The 20,181-nt window shown below is 46.0% G+C and overlaps 1 protein-coding gene across 1 annotated transcript in view; it reads right to left on the reverse strand.

Moving 5' to 3' along the window:
- LOC123767557 (uncharacterized) overlaps positions 1 to 20,160 on the reverse strand; it is a 542,858-nt gene extending 522,698 nt beyond the window's left edge. Inside the window, exon 1 of the mRNA XM_069310338.1 lies at positions 19,469 to 20,160. Coding sequence (XP_069166439.1) covers positions 19,469 to 19,856 — 388 coding nt within the window. The 5' untranslated portion in view covers positions 19,857 to 20,160. The remainder of the gene's footprint in view (positions 1 to 19,468) is intronic.
- Between the last annotated feature and the right edge of the window lie 21 nt (positions 20,161 to 20,181).

Genomic DNA, 20,181 nt, shown 5'->3' on the forward strand with positions numbered 1-20,181 from the left:
CAAATATGATGAAAACCTTCACGAAATCTCGTGTGAGGCGAGTGTGAGTGAGGGGAGGAGTGTGAGTGAGGGGAGGAGTGTGAGTGAGGGAAGGAGTGTGAGTGAGGGGAGGAGTGTGAGTGAGGGAAGGAGTGTGAGTGAGGGGAGGAGTGTGAGTGAGGGAAGGAGTGTGAGTGAGGGAAGGAGTGTGAGTGAGGGGAGGAGTGTGAGTGAGGGAAGGAGTGTGAGTGAGGGGAGGAGTGTGAGTGAGGGAAGGAGTGTGAGTGAGGGGAAGAGTGTGAGTGAGGGGAGGAGTGTGAGTGAGGGAAGGAGTGTGAGTGAGGGGAGGAGTGTGAGTGAGGGAAGGAGTGTGAGTGAGGGGAAGAGTGTGAGTGAGGGGAGAGACGGGCCCACCCCACCCGTCCCTACAGAAGGTGCTCCCGCCCACCCACCTTTACCCGCACTTGAGTTAGGATAAGAGGGCGTTCAACGGTGCGCCAGGGAGGTGTTCACAGTCCCAAAGGGAATCTTAATTTGCTCTAATATGGCTTAAAACCCCCTCCTCCTTCCTCTGCTCTTCCCCCTCCTCTGCTCTTCCCCCTCCTCCTTCCTCTGCTCTTCCCCCTCCTCCTTCCTCTGCTCCTCCTCCTCGTCCTCGTCCTCCTCCTCTTCGTCCTCCTCTTCCACCTATAAGAAATCAATTTGAGCCCCCAGACACCCCCCCCCAAATTTAATATGATAATGTGAAAGATATGATACATATACATCTGTGATACAGGAAGCGTCGGAACACAGACCTGTGTGGTGTTGAGAGTGTTGCAGCTGCAACACTGAGCATCTAGACGCAACACTGAGCATCTAGACGCAACACTGAGCAACTAGACGCAACACTGAGCATCTAGACGCAACACTGAGCATCTAGACGCAACACTGAGCATCTAGACGCAACACTGAGCAACTAGACGCAACACTGAGCATCTAGACGCAACACTGAGCATCTAGACGCAACACTGAGCATCTAGACGCAACACTGAGCAACTAGACGCAACACTGAGCAACTAGACGCAACACTGAGCATCTAGACGCAACACTGAGCAACTAGACGCAACACTGAGCATCTAGACGCAACACTGAGCATCTAGACGCAACACTGAGCAACTAGACGCAACACTGAGCAACTAGACGCAACACTGAGCATCTAGACGCAACACTGAGCAACTAGACGCAACACTGAGCATCTAGACGCAACACTGAGCATCTAGACGCAACACTGAGCATCTAGACGCAACACTGAGCATCTAGACGCAACACTGAGCATCTAGACGCAACACTGAGCATCTAGGCGCAACACTGAGCAACTAGACGCAACACTGAGCATCTAGACGCAACACTGAGCAACTAGACGCAACACTGAACATCTAGACGCAACACTGAGCATCTAGACGCAACACTGAGCAACTAGACGCAACACTGAGCATCTAGACGCAACACTGAGCATTTAGACGCAACACTGAGCAACTAGACGCAACACTGAGCATCTAGACGCAACACTGAGCAACTAGACGCAACACTGAGCATCTAGACGCAACTCTGAGCATTTAGACGCAACACTGAGCAACTAGACGCAACACTGAGCATCTTGACGCAACACTGAGCATTTAGACGCAACACTGAGCAACTAGACGCAACACTGAGCATCTAGACGCAACACTGAGCATTTAGACGCAACTCGCACCTCGGAATTACCTGCTCACTTTCCTCACTGACAAAACTGTTTGCAGACACACACCAAATGTATTTTTTTTTTTAGCTCAGGCACAACTGTTTTACCACACAAATAACAATTGAAGGGGAGGGGGGTGAAGTGGGTGAAACAGTGTAGCAGCTGTCTAACTCTCAGGTACCTTTTCACTGCTAGGGGAACAGGGCCATCAGGGTGAAAGAAACTCTGCCCATTTGTTTCTGGTTCGGCCGGGGATCAAACCTGGACCCTTAGGACTACGACCCCAGAGCACTGTCCACTCAGCCGGGAGGCCCAGGCCAGGGTGTGTATGTGGGGGGGGGAGGGGGGAAAGTACCTGGTTACCTGGTTGATGGGGTTCTGGGAGTTCTTCTACTCCCCAAGCCCGGCACGAGGCCAGGCTTGACTTGTGAGAGTTTGGTCCACCAGGCTGTTGCTTGGAGCGGCCCGCAGGCCCACATACCCACCACAGCCCGGTTGGTCCGGCACTCCTTGAAGGAAACAATCTAGTTTCCTCTTGAAGATGTCCACGGTTGTTCCGGCAATATTTCTTATGCTCGCTGGGAGGACGTTGAACAACCGCGAACCTCTGATGTTTATACAGTGTTCTCTGATTGTGCCTATGGCACCTCTGCTCTTCACTGGTTCTATTCTGCATTTTCTTCCATATCATTCACTCCAGTACGTTGTTATTTTACTGTGTAGATTTGGGACCTGGCCCTCCAGTATTTTCCACGTGTATATTATTTTATATCTCTCCCTTCGTCTTTCTAGCGAGTACATTCGGAGAGCTTAGAGACGATCCCAGTAATTTAGATGCTTTATCGCGTCTATGAGTGCCGTATATGTTCTCTGTATTCCCTCTATTTCAGCAGTCTCTCCTGCTCTGAAGGGGGAAGTGAGTACTGAGCAGTACTCAAGACGGGACAACACAAGTGACTTAAAGAGTACAACCATTGTGATGGGATCCCTGGATTTGAAAGTTCTCGTAATCCATCCCATCATTTTTCTGGCTGACGCAATATTTGCTTGGTTATGCTCCCTAAACGTTAGGTCGTCGGACATCATTATTCCCAAATCCTTTACATGCTGTTTTCCTACTATGGGTACATTTGATTGCGTTTTTTTTTTACCCTTTATTATGTTTAAGGTCCTCATTTTTACCGTATTAAGTACCTGGAATTTATCGCTGTTAAACATCATGTTATTTTCTGCTACCCAGTCGAAAACTTTATTAATATCTGCTTGTAGTTTTTAATATCTTCAGCAGAGGTAATTTTCATGCTGATTTTTGTGTCATCTGCAAAAGATGATACGAAGCTGTGCCTTGTATTTGAGTGTATATCTGATATGAGAATAAGGAAAAGCAGTGGTGCAAGGACTGTACCTTAAGGTACTGAGTTTTAACTGCACTTGGACTCGATTTTATATGGTTGACAGTTACTCTTTGTGTTCTGTTCGACAGAAAACTGAGTATCCAGCGTCCTACTTTACCAGTTATTCCCACTGACCTCATTTTGTGTGCTATCACTCCATGGTCACATTTATCGAATGGCTTTGCGAAATCCGTATATACCACATCTGCATTCTGATTTTCTTCTAATGCCTCAGTGACTTTGTTGTAATGGTCAAGTAGCTGCGAGAGGCACGATCTTCCTGCTCTAAATCCTTGTTGGCTTGGATTGTGGAGTTCATTGGTCTCCAAGAAACTAGTGACCTGACTCCTGATCACTCTCAAATACTTTTATTATGTGGGACGTTAGTGCAACTGGTCAACATTGGCCACTTTGTCAATGCTTTGCTCCCTCCCTAGTGTAGAGGGGCTATGTCTACTGCTTTAAGCGCATCTGGTATCTCCCCCGTGTCCAAGCTCTTCCTCCACACTATACTGAGTGCCTGTGCTACTGGCACCTTGCATTTCTTTATAAATATTGAATTACATGAGTCTGGACGCGGGGCTGAGTGCATGGGCATATTGTCAATTTCTCTTTCAAAATCTGCCACGCTCGTGTTGATATCAGTTATATTTATAGGGGTTTGGATATCGCGCATAAAGAAGTTGTCCGGATCTTCCACTTTCATGCTGTGTATCGGGGTGCTAAACATGTCCTCATACTGCTTTTTTAGGATTTCACTAATTTCTTTGTCATCCTCCGTGTATGAACCTTCACTAATACGAATAGGTCCAATACTGGCAGTGGTTTTTGCTTTTTATTTAGCATATGAGAAGAAATATTTTGTTTTTTTATTTATTTCTTGAATTGCTTTCTGTTCTAGTTCCCTTTCTTCAGTCTGATATGAATGCTTCAGTCTTTGTTCGATTTCTTCAATCTCCCTTTTTAAATTATTCCTTCTTTGCATGGAAAGTCACGTCTGCTTTAGCATTTCCGTTAACTTTTTTCTTCTTTTGTAATGTCGTCTGCGTTCTCTTTCTACGTTGGACCTCTTTCTGACTTTCCTCAAAGGAACATGTTTCAGACACACTTCATATGCTTCAGAAGTCAGTTTTTCTATTCCTTGTGTAGGATTTTTTTTTACTTAGAACATTTTCCCATTGAATGTTTGTCAGTTCCCTGTTTATTTTCTCCCAGTTTATCCTCTTATTATTAAAATTGAATTTATAGAATAGCCCTTCTCGCTTGTTGTTTCTCTTGGGCCTACTACCGTTATTAATGTTAGTTTGCACTTCAATGATCTTGTGGTCCGAGTACGTAGTGTCTGAGACAGTAATGTTTCTGATTAGCTCATCATTGTTCGTGAATATCAGGTCCAGCGTGTTCTCGTTCCTAGTTGGTTCTGTAATCTACGACTGAACGAGAATTTGTCACAGAATCTCTGTAGTTCTCTGACCTGTGATTGGTTATTTCCAGGTTGATTTCCTGCTATAATGTTATTGATTACTATTCTCCATTGGAAACTGGGTATATTGAAGTCCCCAAGGAAGTTAGGAGGAGACTTATAAGAGGTCTTGTGGATGTGGATGAGTGCGTGCTCTGCCCGTGCCCAAGCGTGCCCAAGCGAGCTAATATAACAGACAACACATAATTTCCTTTCATGACATTTATACCAACTCCCTGTTCCAGCCTCAGTATATTTGGTCTCACAATCATTCTTATCTCCTCCACCTCCTTTCTTAACTTCCCTCCCTCCGTCTCTCTCTCTCTCTCTCTCTCTCTCTCTCTCTCTCTCTCTCTCTCTCTCTCTCTTTCTCTCTCTCCCCCACCCAAGTAACAAGAGTGCCAGCGATCACTGCCACAAGCGCCCCGGGAAGAGAGGAAAGCCAGGTAATGAAGGCCCCCAATTTCTGCACCAGATTTGATTAAGAGTATAGGTGTGTGGGGGCCGGCTAGCGCCCCCACGAGACCCCTTCACTCCGGCCAGATTAACTCCCCCAGGCGCTCTCCCTTCTCCTTCCCCGGTAACCTAGCGGCGGGTATTTACGACGGAACGGGTGAACGGACTCTACGACCCTTTCCAGCGAGAGGGTTCATCTTATAAACTTAGAAATCCCAAGGAATGTACGATCCTTTTCCTGCTGCGAGGCCCTTCAGGCTCTGCGGATATTGATCAAGTGAGAAGTGTCACGAGGTAAAGACGGGGCCATTTACGATGTCCATTTGGGTTAATGGAGTCGTGCCTTCGTGGTCGTCATTGAGGAAGAGAGATATCCGCCTGCAGCCTCTTGTTGCTCCGAGCTCGTGGGAGGAAGAGCAGGAGGAGCTCTTTAAAGGAGGGGGGAGGGGGGGGGGGGTTGGAAGAGTGTTCAAATAGGCAGATGACGAACCAGACGCAAGGTTGGTATCACTGTCTAGACACGACGAGCAATCTTAATTAAGATCGTTATGTATGTACGTGTGTGTGTGTGTGTGTGTGTGTGTGTGTGTGTGTGTGTGTGTGTGTGTGTGTGTGTGTGTGTGTGTGTGTGTGTGTGTGTGTGTGTGTGTGTCTTTGAGAAGATAGGACAAGCACGGTGTTTCTTGCAAGATGTGTCAACTGTTGCACGAGAATTGTCAGATAGTCTCAGGAATGTTTGTATAACACTAAGGTATTCATTAATTTATTCATTCATTTACTCTCTCTCTCTCTCTCTCTCTCTCTCTCTCTCTCTCTCTCTCTCTCTCTCTCTCTCTCTCTCTCTCTCTCTCTCTCTCTCTCTCTCTCTCTCTCTCTCTCATATACACATACTCACAAACAACCAAAACTACTGCATAGTCATATAAGAAGGAAATAACAGTTAGGGGTGAAAACAACTAGACGCAACACTGAGCAACTAGACGCAACACTGATCATAACACTGTTAACATAACAGTTAACGGCCAAGTGACAAGTGAAAAATGAGAGGTGAACATTCAGGAAATGACAAGGAAATTTGCAAGGAACTAAACGCCAATTTCTAAATGGAGTGTTTATGACTTAGCCAGACCAGCTGCCAGTGCTAGATGAGGAGGTTCCTGTAGATGAGAGACTAATACATACTGAGGTAACAGCAAAGGAAGCAATGAGACAAGTGGCATCACCAGAAGAAATTGAAGCTACTGAACCAGACAATGTATCACCATGGATGTTAAAAGAAATGGCATATACCCTTAGCATACCTCTAATATAAAATAAAGGAGATAGAGATGAGGCACTTAACTACAGACCAGTACTACTGACAAGCATCTTCTGCAAAGTACTTGAAATAATATTAAAAAATAAGATTACACACCTAAAGAGAGAATTAGGTGAACAAATCCACAAGGGCCTTGACGAGGATTCGAACCTGCGTCCGGGAGCATCCCAGACACTGCCTTAATCGACTGAGCTACGACAGTGTTAAAAGAGTTGAAACCGAAGTTCTACTGAACTTAATGGATCCTGTAGCCTCAGTAGAACTTCGGTTTCAACTCTTTTAACCCTGTCGTAGCTCAGTCGATTAAGGCAGTGTCTGGGATGCTCCCGGACGCAGGTTCGAATCCTCGTCAAGGCCCTTGTGGATTTGTTCATTTGATGCATCACGTTAGTGTGATCTCTGTGTGTAGAGAATTAGGTATGTCACTGTAAATCATCACGGCTTTAGGAAAGGAAAATCATGCCTAACGAACCTACTAGAGATCTGTGATAAAGCAACGACACTAACACAGGACAGAGAGGGTTGGGCAAATTGTGAATATCATGACAGCCAAACAGTCCATGACAGTGCCGCACAAGATATTACGACACAAACCTGTAGGTCAGGAGGTCGTAAATGAAGAGCCCTGCCATGAGTAAGGCAATACCTAAATAGACTGGAATCAGAAGGTAACAGGTGAAAAACAAGAAAACCCGACTCGCGTAAGACTCGTGTAGGGTAACACTATTGTTCACTTATGTTCATGAACTATATCCAGGAGGTTTTAGAACACTATCGTCACCTCTCACACACTAAATTTGGCTTTCGCAGGTGTCATGGCACGACTGATGTCTTAGTGAACTTGGAGGTCTATATTCGTACTGCCTTTGCTGCGAAGACCTCTGTTGTTGCTGTCCTTTTTGACCAGGAAGGGTGTGTGGTACCACCTGGAGATACCACATTCTGTCCCAACTCCGTTCTTTTGACCTTCGTGGTAATCTCCTTCTCTTCCTCCAGAGCTTCCTCTCCAGTAGTTCCTTTAGAGTGAGGCTTGGTGCCGCTCTCTCCGCTTCTTTTCGATATACCTCGAGGTAGTGTTCTGAGCACTACTCTTTTCCTGGTTGTCCTCAATGGTCTTCTTTCCTCCCTTCCCTCTGGTATTTTCTCAGCTCTCTATTTTTCATTTATACATACAAGAGTTCTAACATTCTTGTACAGCCACTAACACGCATAGTTAAGTGGTAGTGTTAGTGGTACAGCCACTAACACGCATAGTTAAGTGGTAGTGTTAGTGGTACAGCCACTAAAACGCATATTTAAGTGGTAGTGTTAGTGGTACAGCCACTAACACGCATAGTTAAGTGGTAGTGTTAGTGGTACAGCCACTAACACGCATAGTTAAGTGGTAGTGTTAGTGGTACAGCCACTAACACGCATAGTTTAGTGGTAGTGTTAGTGGTACAGCCACTAACACGCATAGTTAAGTGGTAGTGTTAGTGGTACAGCCACTAACACGCATAGTTAAGTGGTAGTGTTAGTGGTACAGCCACTAACACGCAGGGTGTCAAGGTGTCATCGCCTTGACACCCTCAGCTGTCAAGGTGATAACTCACCTTTGCGCCAATGACAGCTTCAACTAGCAATTAATCTCGTGTCGTCCTGGCCCGCCAATCATGGCTTCAAGTTCTCGGTCACCAAGACATGTGCTATGACTTTTTCTCGGAAACAGGTCGTTCTTCGTCCTCCTCTTGTCGCTTTAAGGTAATCCTCTTTTGTATAATGATTCTGCTAAACTTCTGGGTTTAATCTTTGACACTCGCTTCTCACAGCTCCGAGTTGAATGGTCTAAGGCCCTTAACTTAAAGTCTTGTCCCATGCTTATTTAGGGAGCTGAAATAGACGTTCGCTACTCTATTTGCATTCCTCCCATATGCTGTCTAAACTGGATTAGTGCTCTACCACTTACTCCTCTGCCTCTCACTCAACTCTTCACTATCTTGATGCTCAGCACCATACTGGGTTACGTCCCACTCAGCTGTGGTGCCTGTCGTTCCTCTCCTACCCTGAGCCTGTATGTTGACACGGCTGTTACAGCAGCAGCAGTAACGGCAGCAGTACCAGCAGCAGCAGGAGTAACAGCAGTGTAGAGGGTGTGAGAAGTGATGCAGCAGTGTCTCCACACCGTCCCAGATAACCACCTGCTGTACGTCACCACAGGTCTGGAGACTCGTCATCAGGTTAATAACGACCCCAGCCCCACCAACACACACACCAGACCCCGTCACTATGACGGACAGTACTGTCAGTGACAGAGAGACGGCCAAGAGCGATCAATATCACCTACTGAGGTGACAGAGAGACGGCCAAGAGCGATCAATATCACCTACTCAAGGGAAGACACCCGGAACTAAGAGAGAGAGAGAGTGGCCCACCAGCTCTTCTCTGACCCCAGTGACTGCTCTGAACTGCTGGGGGGGTCCATAGAATTACCCAAATCTACCCAAATCCACCCAAGCTTACCCAAAACCGGAGTGCCGGAGTGAAGACTACTTGTCTGCAAGTGTGAGGAAGCTGTTGGGGACAGTACACCATTTCTCTGTGATTTTGGTAAATTAGAGGCGACCTGCAAGTGAGTGTTGGGTGTGCCTTGGTGAAACTCTATTTGTTGTACCTTCAAGAGGATGGAAGTAAGCAGGCGTTTCTGTTGTGGAGCCTGCCAGGCGACGTTGTGAACTCCAGTCGTGGACTAGAGGAAGCCTTGTGAGGCAGTCCCGAAGCATTTTTGTGGGTGGCCGATGTGAGCGCCATGTTTGAGCTCCAGTGAGTGAGCGTCCTTACGTCAAAGATTTCGCCAGTTTGTTTGGGAAGGAGTTCGTGGGAAAACTTCAAGGTTAGAGAAGAAGTTGATGGAGGAACTTCGAGGCTGGAGAAGAAGTGTATGCTGAACTCCATAGTGAGGAGTTGATTTCAAGCAGTGTAGAGGAGCTACACGTGTCTCTGTGGAATCAGTGGTGAAGTGTCACTGATGTTGGATTCGGACTTCATTTTGCACCAGATTGAGAGAACTCCAGAAGTGCCTTTCCTGATATTTTGGAGGACCTAGAGATATATATTGGTGGTGAGCCTCTAGGAGCAGAACAGAGGTTCATGGTGGACACACATAATTGTATAAGGGGAGTGCTTGAATACTTATTGGCATGTAAGACACAGTGTAAGGTGAGAGATTGATTTCTTCTTGTGTTGGGGGATACTTATGTAGATGTTTCTGGTGTTTCAGCCCCGAGCTGTGTTCCATATACATTTAGGGCTGAGGATACAGTATTGTTGAGACAGGATTCCAGCCCCATGTAGTGAGGGAGTAGTAAGTGGTGAGCCAAGAGTTGGGCAGCCACTTGATATGGACACTTGGTGAAGCCAGGATATGATATTGAGATGCTACCGGGTTGTGGCAGGTTAGAGTGTTGTATGATAATATTCTATTTTATGTCATGTATTATGTATGTTTTCTTTGTATATTAAATGTATATGTTAGTATGTGTATATGTATATATATATATATATATATATATATATATATATATATATATATATATATATATATATATATATTATCTTTTGCTCTTGTCCTGGTGAGGTTCCCAGAAAGCAGGGGGGGAAGGAAGGAAGGGAGGGGTAGGAGAGAGAGAGAGAGAGAGAGAGAGAGAGAGAGAGAGAGAGAGAGAGAGAGAGAGAGAGAGAGAGAGAGAGAGAGAGAGAGAGAGAGAGAGAGAGAGAGGGAGAGAAGGAGAGAGAGAGAGAGAGAGAGAGAGAGAGAGAGAGAGAGGGGTCACGGCTGCGGACAGGGTGGCAGAAGATACTAATCCACAAAAGGGGGGGTTTTGGATATCATTCCAAACAAGGAGAGAGTGGGGAGTCACGGCGGCTCGAGTAGGGTGTGTGTACAAGACAACGAGGCCAGTGTTGGAGCCGCTCCCCTAAATATGTGATGCTGAACCCCTCTCCAAGATCAAGAGGCGTACAGGATGATCTCCGAAGTCAATTTCAAGCACTCCAGTGTACATTGCTGGTCGACCGACGGTAGCGGGAGTGTGGCTGCCGAGGTCGATTGTTTGTACTGTCAGAGAGTGGTCGGGGACAGTGTCCGCCTGAACACAAATAACGGCCTGGTGCAATAACCTGAGCCTTCTTTTGGGGGTTTAAGTCCCAAAATCCCCAACCCCCACAAGGCAGAACAGTTAGGTAAGGTTGGTTTGGATTAGGTAATGTTAGTTTGGGCTAGGCAAGGTAAGTTTGGGTTAGGTAAGGTTAGTTTGGGTTAGGTAAGGTTAGTTTGGGTTAGGTAAGGTTAGTTTGGGTTAGGTAAGGTTAGTTTGGGTTAGGTAAGGTTAGTTTGGGTTAGGTAAGGTTAGTTTGGGTTAGGTAAGGTTAGTTTGGGCTAGGCAAGGTAAGTTTGGGTTAGGTAAGGTTAGTTTGGGTTAGGTAATGTTAGTTTGGGCTAGGCAAGGTAAGTTTGGGTTAGGTAAGGTTAGTTTGGGTTAGGTAAGGTTAGTTTGGGCTAGGCAAGGTAAGTTTGGGTTAGGTAAGGTTAGTTTGGGTTAGGTAAGGTTAGTTTGGGTTAGGTAAGGTTAGTTTGGGTTAGGGAAGGTTAGTTTGGGTTAGGTAAGGTTAGTTTGGGCTAGGTAATATTAGAGGCAACTTTTCAAACCCATTGACAATATATCTTGGATAAGTCGCTCCGCAACATTGTCGCTTGGACCGTCGACTTCCTATGGCGTCACCTGGTACATATTTACTTCTAATTTCGTTATGAAATTAGATTATTTCAGAGCAAAAATAGGTTTTATCATGTTCTACATTCAGCACCAACATTACCGTGAGTAAATATACCATATTTCTTCAATACTTACCTAATGGTAGCAGAATCTGGGCAAATTTGGGTGGATTTGGATAATTCTACACCCCCCCCCCCCCTCACCAGCTCTTCCCAAGCTCAACAGCTGCTCCCCCAGCCTGGGTTGCATCAGAAGCTGAAATCATTGAACTGGGAGAACTCCGCCGTGGGTCTGAGAGCCAGCCTTCACTCAACGACCACACTCTGACGACCCCGTCACCTCAGACGACCTCATCTACACATAACCAAACCTGAACGACCTACACACCGACAGCAACCACAGGTGCAGGTGGTCGGAGACACATATTTCACAGATCAGCAGGAATGCCACACGTCAAATGAACAAATCCACAAGGGCCGTGACGAGGATTCGCTATAAAGGCAGCGTCTGCGATGATCTCGGACGCAGGTTCGAATCCTCGTCACGGTCCTTCTGGATTTGTTCATTTGATGCATCACGCTATTGTGATTTCTGTGTGATGCCACACGTCAAATAGCAAAAGGAAGAGAGGGGGGGGGATGGACAATGAAATCACACTAAATGGCAACGCTTGTAACTGGTTGTTCACCTCAGCGACACGTAATATCTGCACCCCGGGAACCGTTACAGAGTCTAACTCGCGCCAGAGATTCAAATTTCCGCCACGAGGCTTCGTCTTCCCGCCCGCCCGCCCGCCCGCCCGCCCTGGGACACTGCCGGTCCCAGCAGGAACGGACTTGTCAAATCCTGAGCTGTTGTTGTTGTTGTTTTACATTCAGCTACTCGGAACAAAAGTTCCAAAGTAGCACGGGCTATGGTGAGCCCGTAGTGGACTTACCTGGCACAGGAGCGGGACGATCCTGAACTATACGACCTCAGGTATATACTCACCCCCCGCCGGTGGGGTGAGTATATACCTGAGTCACTCCACATGCCTATATACTACTCTCCCTTCACCCCCCGCCCCCCCCCCCCCCTACTCTCCGGCACCGTGTCTCCCTGGGGAAGGAGGGGAGGGGGGGGGAAACATGAGGAAACTAGCAACGTAACCGGTTTCCCTCGCCTCAGCGGTGACTCATCACTGAGGGGAGAGGGAGGGGAGGTACTTGACTCTACAGATGAGGGGGGCGTGTGTGGGAGCTCCCGCCACACACACGACGGAACTACGACGTCGCTACAACGTTCGCACCAGTGGTAACAACTTTCTAACACGTCATTAAAACTTTCTAACAAGATGTAACCACTTTGTAGCAAGTTGTAACAAGGTAACACTAGGGACCGTTACGTTGTGTTTATAGGGCGGCTGGATGTAAGGGGGGGGGAGGTAGTTTGTAGGGCTGGTAAAGGCTGCTTAGAGGGAATGGTTAGGCTTGGCTAGGCTATGCTAGACCGGGCTAGGTCAGGCTAAACTAGGCCAGGCTAGGTCAGGCTAAGCTAGGCCTAGGCTAAGCTAAACTTGGCCAGGCTGGCCTAGGCCAGGCTAAACTTGGTCAGGCCAGGCCAGGCTAGGTTACGTTTTCTTTTCAGTCAGCGAACCACCACTCAGTGTTGCCATAGTGTTACACTGACCACCACTCAGTGTTGCCATAGTGTTACACTGACCACCACTCGGTGTTGTCATAGTGTTACACTGACCACCACTCAGTGTTGCCATAGTGTTACACTGATCACCACACAGTGTTGCCATAGTGTTACACTGACCACCACTCAGTGTTGCCATAGTGTTACACTGACCACCACTCAGTGTTGCCATTGTGTTACACTGACCACCACTCAGTGTTACACTGACCACCACTCAGTGTTGCCATAGTGTTACACTGACCACCACTCGGTGTTGCCATAGTGTTACACTGACCACCACTCAGTGTTGCCATAGTGTTACACTGACTACCACTCAGTGTTGCCATAGTGTTACACTGACCACCACTCAGTGTTGCCATAGTGTTACACTGATCACCACTCAGTGTTGCCATAGTGTTACACTGACCACCACTCAGTGTTGCCATAGTGTTACACTGACCACCACTCGGTGTTGTCATAGTGTTACACTGACCACCACTCAGTGTTGCCATAGTGTTACACTGATCACCACACAGTGTTGCCATAGTGTTACACTGACCACCACTCAGTGTTGCCATAGTGTTACACTGACCACCACTCAGTGTTGCCATTGTGTTACACTGACCACCACTCAGTGTTACACTGACCACCACTCAGTGTTGCCATAGTGTTACACTGACCACCACTCGGTGTTGCCATAGTGTTACACTGACCACAACTCAGTGTTGCCATAGTGTTACACTGACTACCACTCAGTGTTGCCATAGTGTTACACTGACCACCACTCAGTGTTGCCATAGTGTTACACTGATCACCACTCAGTGTTGCCATAGTGTTACACTGACCACCACTCAGTGTTGCCATAGTGTTACACTGACCACCACTCAGTGTTGCCATAGTGTTACACTGACCACCACTCAGTGTTGCCATAGTGTTACACTGACCACCACTCAGTGTTGCCATAGTGTTACACTGACCACCACTCGGTGTTGTCATAGTGTTACACTGACCACCACTCAGTGTTGCCATAGTGTTACACTGATCACCACACAGTGTTGCCATAGTGTTACACTGACCACCACTCAGTGTTGCCATAGTGTTACACTGACCACCACTCAGTGTTGCCATTGTGTTACACTGACCACCACTCAGTGTTGCCATAGTGTTACACTGACCACCACTCGGTGTTGCCATAGTGTTACACTGACCACCACTCAGTGTTGCCATAGTGTTACACTGACTACCACTCAGTGTTGCCATAGTGTTACACTGACCACCACTCAGTGTTGCCATAGTGTTACACTGATCACCACTCAGTGTTGCCATAGTGTTACACTGACCACCACTCAGTGTTGCCATAGTGTTACACTGACCACCACTCAGTGTTGCCATAGTGTTACACTGACCACCACTCAGTGTTGCCATAGTGTTACACTGACCACCACTCAGTGTTGCCATAGTGTTACACTGACCACCACTCAGTGTTGCCATAGTGTTACACTGACCACCACTCAGTGTTGCCATAGTGTTACACTGACCACCACTCAGTTTTGCCATAGTGTTACACTGATCACCACTCAGTGTTGCCATAGTGTTACACTGATCACCACTCAGTGTTGCCATAGTGTTACACTGACCACCACTCAGTGTTACACTGACCACCACTCGGTGTTGCCATAGTGTTACACTGACCACCACTCGGTGTTGTCATAGTGTTACACTGACCACCACTCAGTGTTGCCATAGTGTTACACTGATCACCACACAGTGTTGCCATAGTGTTACACTGACCACCACTCAGTGTTGCCATAGTGTTACACTGACCACCACTCAGTGTTGCCATAGTGTTACACTGACCACCACTCAGTGTTGCCATAGTGTTACACTGACCACCACTCAGTGTTGCCATAGCCATGCACGTTTGCTTACCCCTGACGCCTCTGTTCACCTTGCAGTAAATAGGCACCTGGGAGATAGGCAGCTGTTGTGGGCTGCATCCTGGCGACATTCCGTCCTCGACCTGCGGGAGACCTCCGACAGAAGCAAAGATATGAAGCAAAGACAAAAATATATACCAGCAAAGACTCCAATAATGAAGGAAACATAGAACAAAGAGAGAGATTAACCTAAACCAAAACATCCAAACACATTGACGCACAAAAAAAGAAGAAGAAGAAAGATACAAGATAAAACTCAGCGAGGATATTCCTGGAGAGGAAGAAAGGCATTAACCTGGAATCTGTCCCGTTCCTTGCGACAGGAGCGTCATGAGCGAGCAGCTGGAATAGTCCCCCCAATATAGGGAGAGAAAATGGATGCTCTTTGCGGTCATAGAAAATGCAAGTTAATTGCATGGACGACTAGTGTATTTATCCATAGCTGACGACGTTTAAATAATTTTTTTTTTTTTTTGAGATATATACAAGAGTTGTTACATTCTTGTACAGCCACTAGTACGCGTAGCGTTTCGGGCAGGTCCCTGAAATACGATCCTCGCCGCGAAGAATCGTTTTTTCAACCAAGTACACATTTTACTGTTGCGTTAAACAGATGCTACAGTTAAGGATTTGCGCCCAGTAAATCCTCCCCGGCCAGGATACGAACCCATGACATAGCGCTCGCGGAACGCCAGGCGAGTGTCTTACCACTACACCACGGAGACTGCAATAATAATAATAATAATAATAATTCATTGTGTTTGGGGAACAGGCAGCCTGTTGATACATACCAGTACATGTTAGGCTTATAACGAGGCCTCCCCCCCCCCCCCTAGCGTCGAATTACTGACCCTTCCCAGGATGCAACTCCCCAACAAGCTGACTAATTCCTGGGTACCTAGTTACTAGGCAGACAGGGTCATTAAGTCATAGGAAACGCGCCCAACTGTCCCGCCTCAGATTCGAACCCGGAATTTTCGATTGCGAGTCGAAAACGAACCCGACTGTACTACGGGGATGATTTGGTTGTGGTATACCTGTGGTATACCACCACACCTGTGGTATACCTGTGGTATACCACCACTGTGGTATAACCATATTCACCACAGCTTGACTGACAGAGCAACACTCACTCACCGAGTCAGTGGCTTGGGTCTCGACTCTCACTCAGGCATCCCGGGTTCGATTCCTGGGTAGGACAGAAATGGTTGAGCATGTATTTCCTTTTCACCTAATGCCTCTCTTCACTTAGCAGTAAATAAGTTCCCAGGAGTTTGGCAACCGTTGTGGGGGTCCATCTTTGGGGGGACCTCGATACGCGCCTAAAGTGTGTGTGTGTGTGTGTGTGTGTGTGTGTGTGTGTGTGTGTGTGTGTGTGTGTGTGTGTGTGTGTGTGTGTGTATTATATATATATATATGTATTATATATATATATATATATATATATATATATATATATATATATATATATATATATATATATATATATATATATATATATATATATATATATATGTCGTACCTAATAGCCAGAACGCACTTCTCAGCCTACCATGCAAGGCCCGATTTGCCTAATAAGCCAAGTTTTCATGAACTAATTGTTTTTCGACGACCTAACCTAACCTAACCTAACTTTTTCTGCTACCTAACCTAACCTAACCAATAAAGATAGGTTAGGTTAGGTTAGGTAGGGTTGGTTAGGTTCGGTCATATATCTACGTTAATTTTAACTCCAATAAAAAAAATTGACCCTATACATAATGAAATGGGTAGCTTTATCATTTCATAAGAAAAAAAATAGAGAAAATATATTAATTCAGGAAAACTTGGCTTATTAGGCAAATCGGGCCTTGCATTGTAGGCTGAGAAGTGCATTCTGGCTGTTAGGTACGACATATATATATATATATATATATATATATATATATATATATATATATATATATATATATATATATATATATATATATATATATATATCTGAAAACTCACACCCCAGAAATGACTCGAACCCATACTGCCAGGAGTAACGCAACTGGTATGTACAGGGACGCCTTAATCCGCTTGACCATCACGACCGGACATAAGGAAGTGATAGCCGAAGCTATTTGAACCACTTCCCCGCCGGCACTCGGATGGTAATCTTGGGCATAGCATTTTATCAAATCACCTCATTCTTTGAGGTGATAAAATGCTATGCCCAAGATTACCATCCGAGTGCCGGCGGGGAAGTGGTTCAAATAGCTTCGGCTATCACTTCCTTATGTCCGGTCGTGATGGTCAAGCGGATTAAGGCGTCCCTGTACATACCAGTTGCGTTGCTCCTGGCAGTATAGGTTCGAGTCACTTCTGGGGTGTGAGTTTTCAGTTGTATATAGTCCTGGGGACCATTCAGGCTTGTTTTCATATATATATATATATATATATATATATATATATATATATATTATAAAATACATATATAAAATATATATATATTTTCCCTGAATGCTCTGTGTTCCCTTCTCTGAGGCTGTGGGTCCCTATAATTGCACCAGAGGTGGTACCCCCTATATATATATATCTATATATATATATATATATATATATATATATATATATATATATATATACATTATATATATACATATATATTATTATTATTATTATTATTATTATTATATATATACATAATATATATACATATATTAGTATATTTTGGCAACAGTCTTTCTTATAAACATATGTTGTTGAATATGACCGAAAAGATGAGATTAATAATTCTAACACGAATTTTCTCAATATTTCTTATGTTTTTCTTCACTGTCGGTGGTAATGGAAATATCAATTCTCCAAAATTCATTTTTATTAATGGTCTGACGCCTAGAAGCGTTTCGTAAGGGCTTCTTACATTGTCAAAGACTTGTTTACACTTATGATATACTTGATCTACTGTGTATGAAACATTTGACCTAAATCTTGCTTTTTATTCGTTTTGGGTGAGGTGACACAAAATTTTTGGGTGAGGTGGGTATTGGGTGGAAGTAACTGCAGAGGGCCTATTGGCCCATTGAGTGCCTTGAGGTGGGTAGAATATAGTTGTGCATTAATTGGCTGTTGATTGTTGGTGTTGACTTTTTGATGTGAAGTGCCTCACTGATGTCGAGCCGCCTGCTATCGCTGTATCTATCGATGATTTCTGTGTTGTTTGTTAAGATTTCTCTGGTGATGGTCTGGTTGTGAGAAGAGATTTCTTGTTCCTTGACGAAGCCCTGTTGTTTATGTATTGTTAGTCGCCTGGAAAGAGACGTTGTTGTCTTGCCTATATACTGAGTTCTTTGAGGCTTACAGTCCCCAAGTGGGCATTTGAAGGCATAGACGACGTTGGTTTCCTTCAAGGCGTTCTGCTTGGTGTCTGGGGAGTTTTTCATGAGTAGATTAGCGGTTTTTTTGGTTTTATAATAATTTATCAATTGTATTTTCTGATTTTTGTCTGTATAGAAAACTACAGACAAAAATCTACAGACCAACAGACCAGGTCAGGTGTTGACAAAAGTCTTGACCGGCCGTGACGTTCATCTTTCTTTTACGTTTCTCTGTGGATTTTCAGCATACAAATAATCAGTGTTTTGTGATCGTCAATTGCATAATATATATATATATATATATATATATATATATATATATATATATATATATATATATATATATATATATATATATATATATATATATAAATATATATACCCTAGAAGGGGTACCACCTTTGGTGCAAATGTAGGGACCCACAGCCTCGAAGATGAAAATAAAGAGTATTGAGGGAAGACCTTGTGGATCCTCACTGAACACTTTGATATTTTCTTCTCCTACCCCCCCCCTCCTATTCTTGTTTCTTCACTGTTATTTTTATTTTGATGTGGTTTGTAGCAGTTCTGGTTGGGTCTTGGCTTGATTTACTGCGTCATGTTCATACTGTTCGCCTGTTGTGTGTGTGATGAGTGAGAGAGAGAGAGAGAGAGAGAGAGAGAGAGAGAGAGAGAGAGAGAGAGAGAGAGAGAGAGAGAGAGAGAGAGAGAGAGAGAGAGATAGAGAGAGAGAGAGAGAGAGAGAGAGAGAGAGATAGAGAGATAGAGAGAGAGAGAGAGAGAGAGAGAGAGAGAGAGAGAGAGAGAGATAGATAGAGAGAGAGAGAGAGAGAGAGAGAGAGAGAGAGAGAGAGAGAGAGAGAGAGAGAGAGAGAGATAGAGAGAGAGAGAGAGAGAGAGAGAGAGAGATAGAGAGATAGAGAGAGAGAGAGAGAGAGAGAGAGAGAGAGAGAGAGATAGAGAGATAGAGAGAGAGAGAGAGAGAGAGAGAGAGAGAGAGAGAGAGAGAGAGAGAGAGATAGAGAGAGATAGAGAGAGAGAGAGAGAGAGAGAGAGAGAGAGAGAGAGAGAGAGAGAGAGAGAGAGAGAGAGAGAGAGAGAGAGAGTGAGACTATGTATAGCATGTGAGCGTGTGTAATTGCGAGTACTGAGCAACACAACATACTCGGACATGCCAGGACATGCAGTATGGCCCACTGAGGTGAACACAGCATAACAACACACGCCAACACAAGGCAGACTTGTCTGAAGTAATCAGACCAGCATATAGCAACATCGCAGCGGGGACCGGGAGCTGAAGCCCAGTCTAGGAAAGTCAAGCCAAGAACCAGCAGTCACGCATTACAGCAGAGGAGCATTTTCAGTGAGTGTAAACCATACACAAGTGTGTATAGGCAAGTGTGTATACTCAGGTGTACTCAAGCTTCGAGGCCCTCAACACTAACCTTCATTATGCCCGTACTTGGCCACGAGTGCGTCCCAGGGTGAGTGCGTCCCCGAGGGCGAGTGCGTCCCCGAGGGCGAGTGCCTTCCCCAGGGGGAGTGTGTGGGCGGGTCTGGGGGTATGAAGTCCCCCAGGGCGCTCCACAGGGCGTACAGGAAGCCCCCGGCGTTGAGACAGCCTAGCGGGTCCCAGGCGAGTCCCAGCACGCCCTGCTGGGCCCGCGGAGCATCCAGGAGTGCTAGCAGGTCCCAAGGGAGGCCTAGGAGGCCTAGCAGATTTCGCGAGAGGCCTACCAGGCCGACTAGGTCCCGCGGAAGGCCCAGCAGGACACCCGGCCGCTCCAGCATCCTCTGCACCTCCATCAGTACCCAGGGCACTAACTCCACCATCCTAGGCAGGAGGGGGGCGCCCGCACCCCCCACTCCAGCTCATGCCTCGCCCCCCCTCACAACCTCACACGGCCTCACACTCACAGTTTACCACTACAAGTCGACGGTTGGCGTCACACTAACAACCCGAGGCACGAATATTCCTGCCGTGTAGTATGTCGAGAATATTCATGGACCCCCGCGGGGGACAGGAGGGGAGGGGGGCACGGATATACCCAAGGGGGCAACCCTCACACTGCACCCTGGGCACCGCAGTGTGAGGCTCTCACACACACACACACTTGCCCCTGCGCAAGCACACTTAGTCAGGGGAGGCCACCAGCAG

This window comes from Procambarus clarkii, chromosome 67 (assembly GCF_040958095.1).
Source record: "Procambarus clarkii isolate CNS0578487 chromosome 67, FALCON_Pclarkii_2.0, whole genome shotgun sequence".
NCBI lineage: Eukaryota > Metazoa > Arthropoda > Malacostraca > Decapoda > Cambaridae > Procambarus > Procambarus clarkii.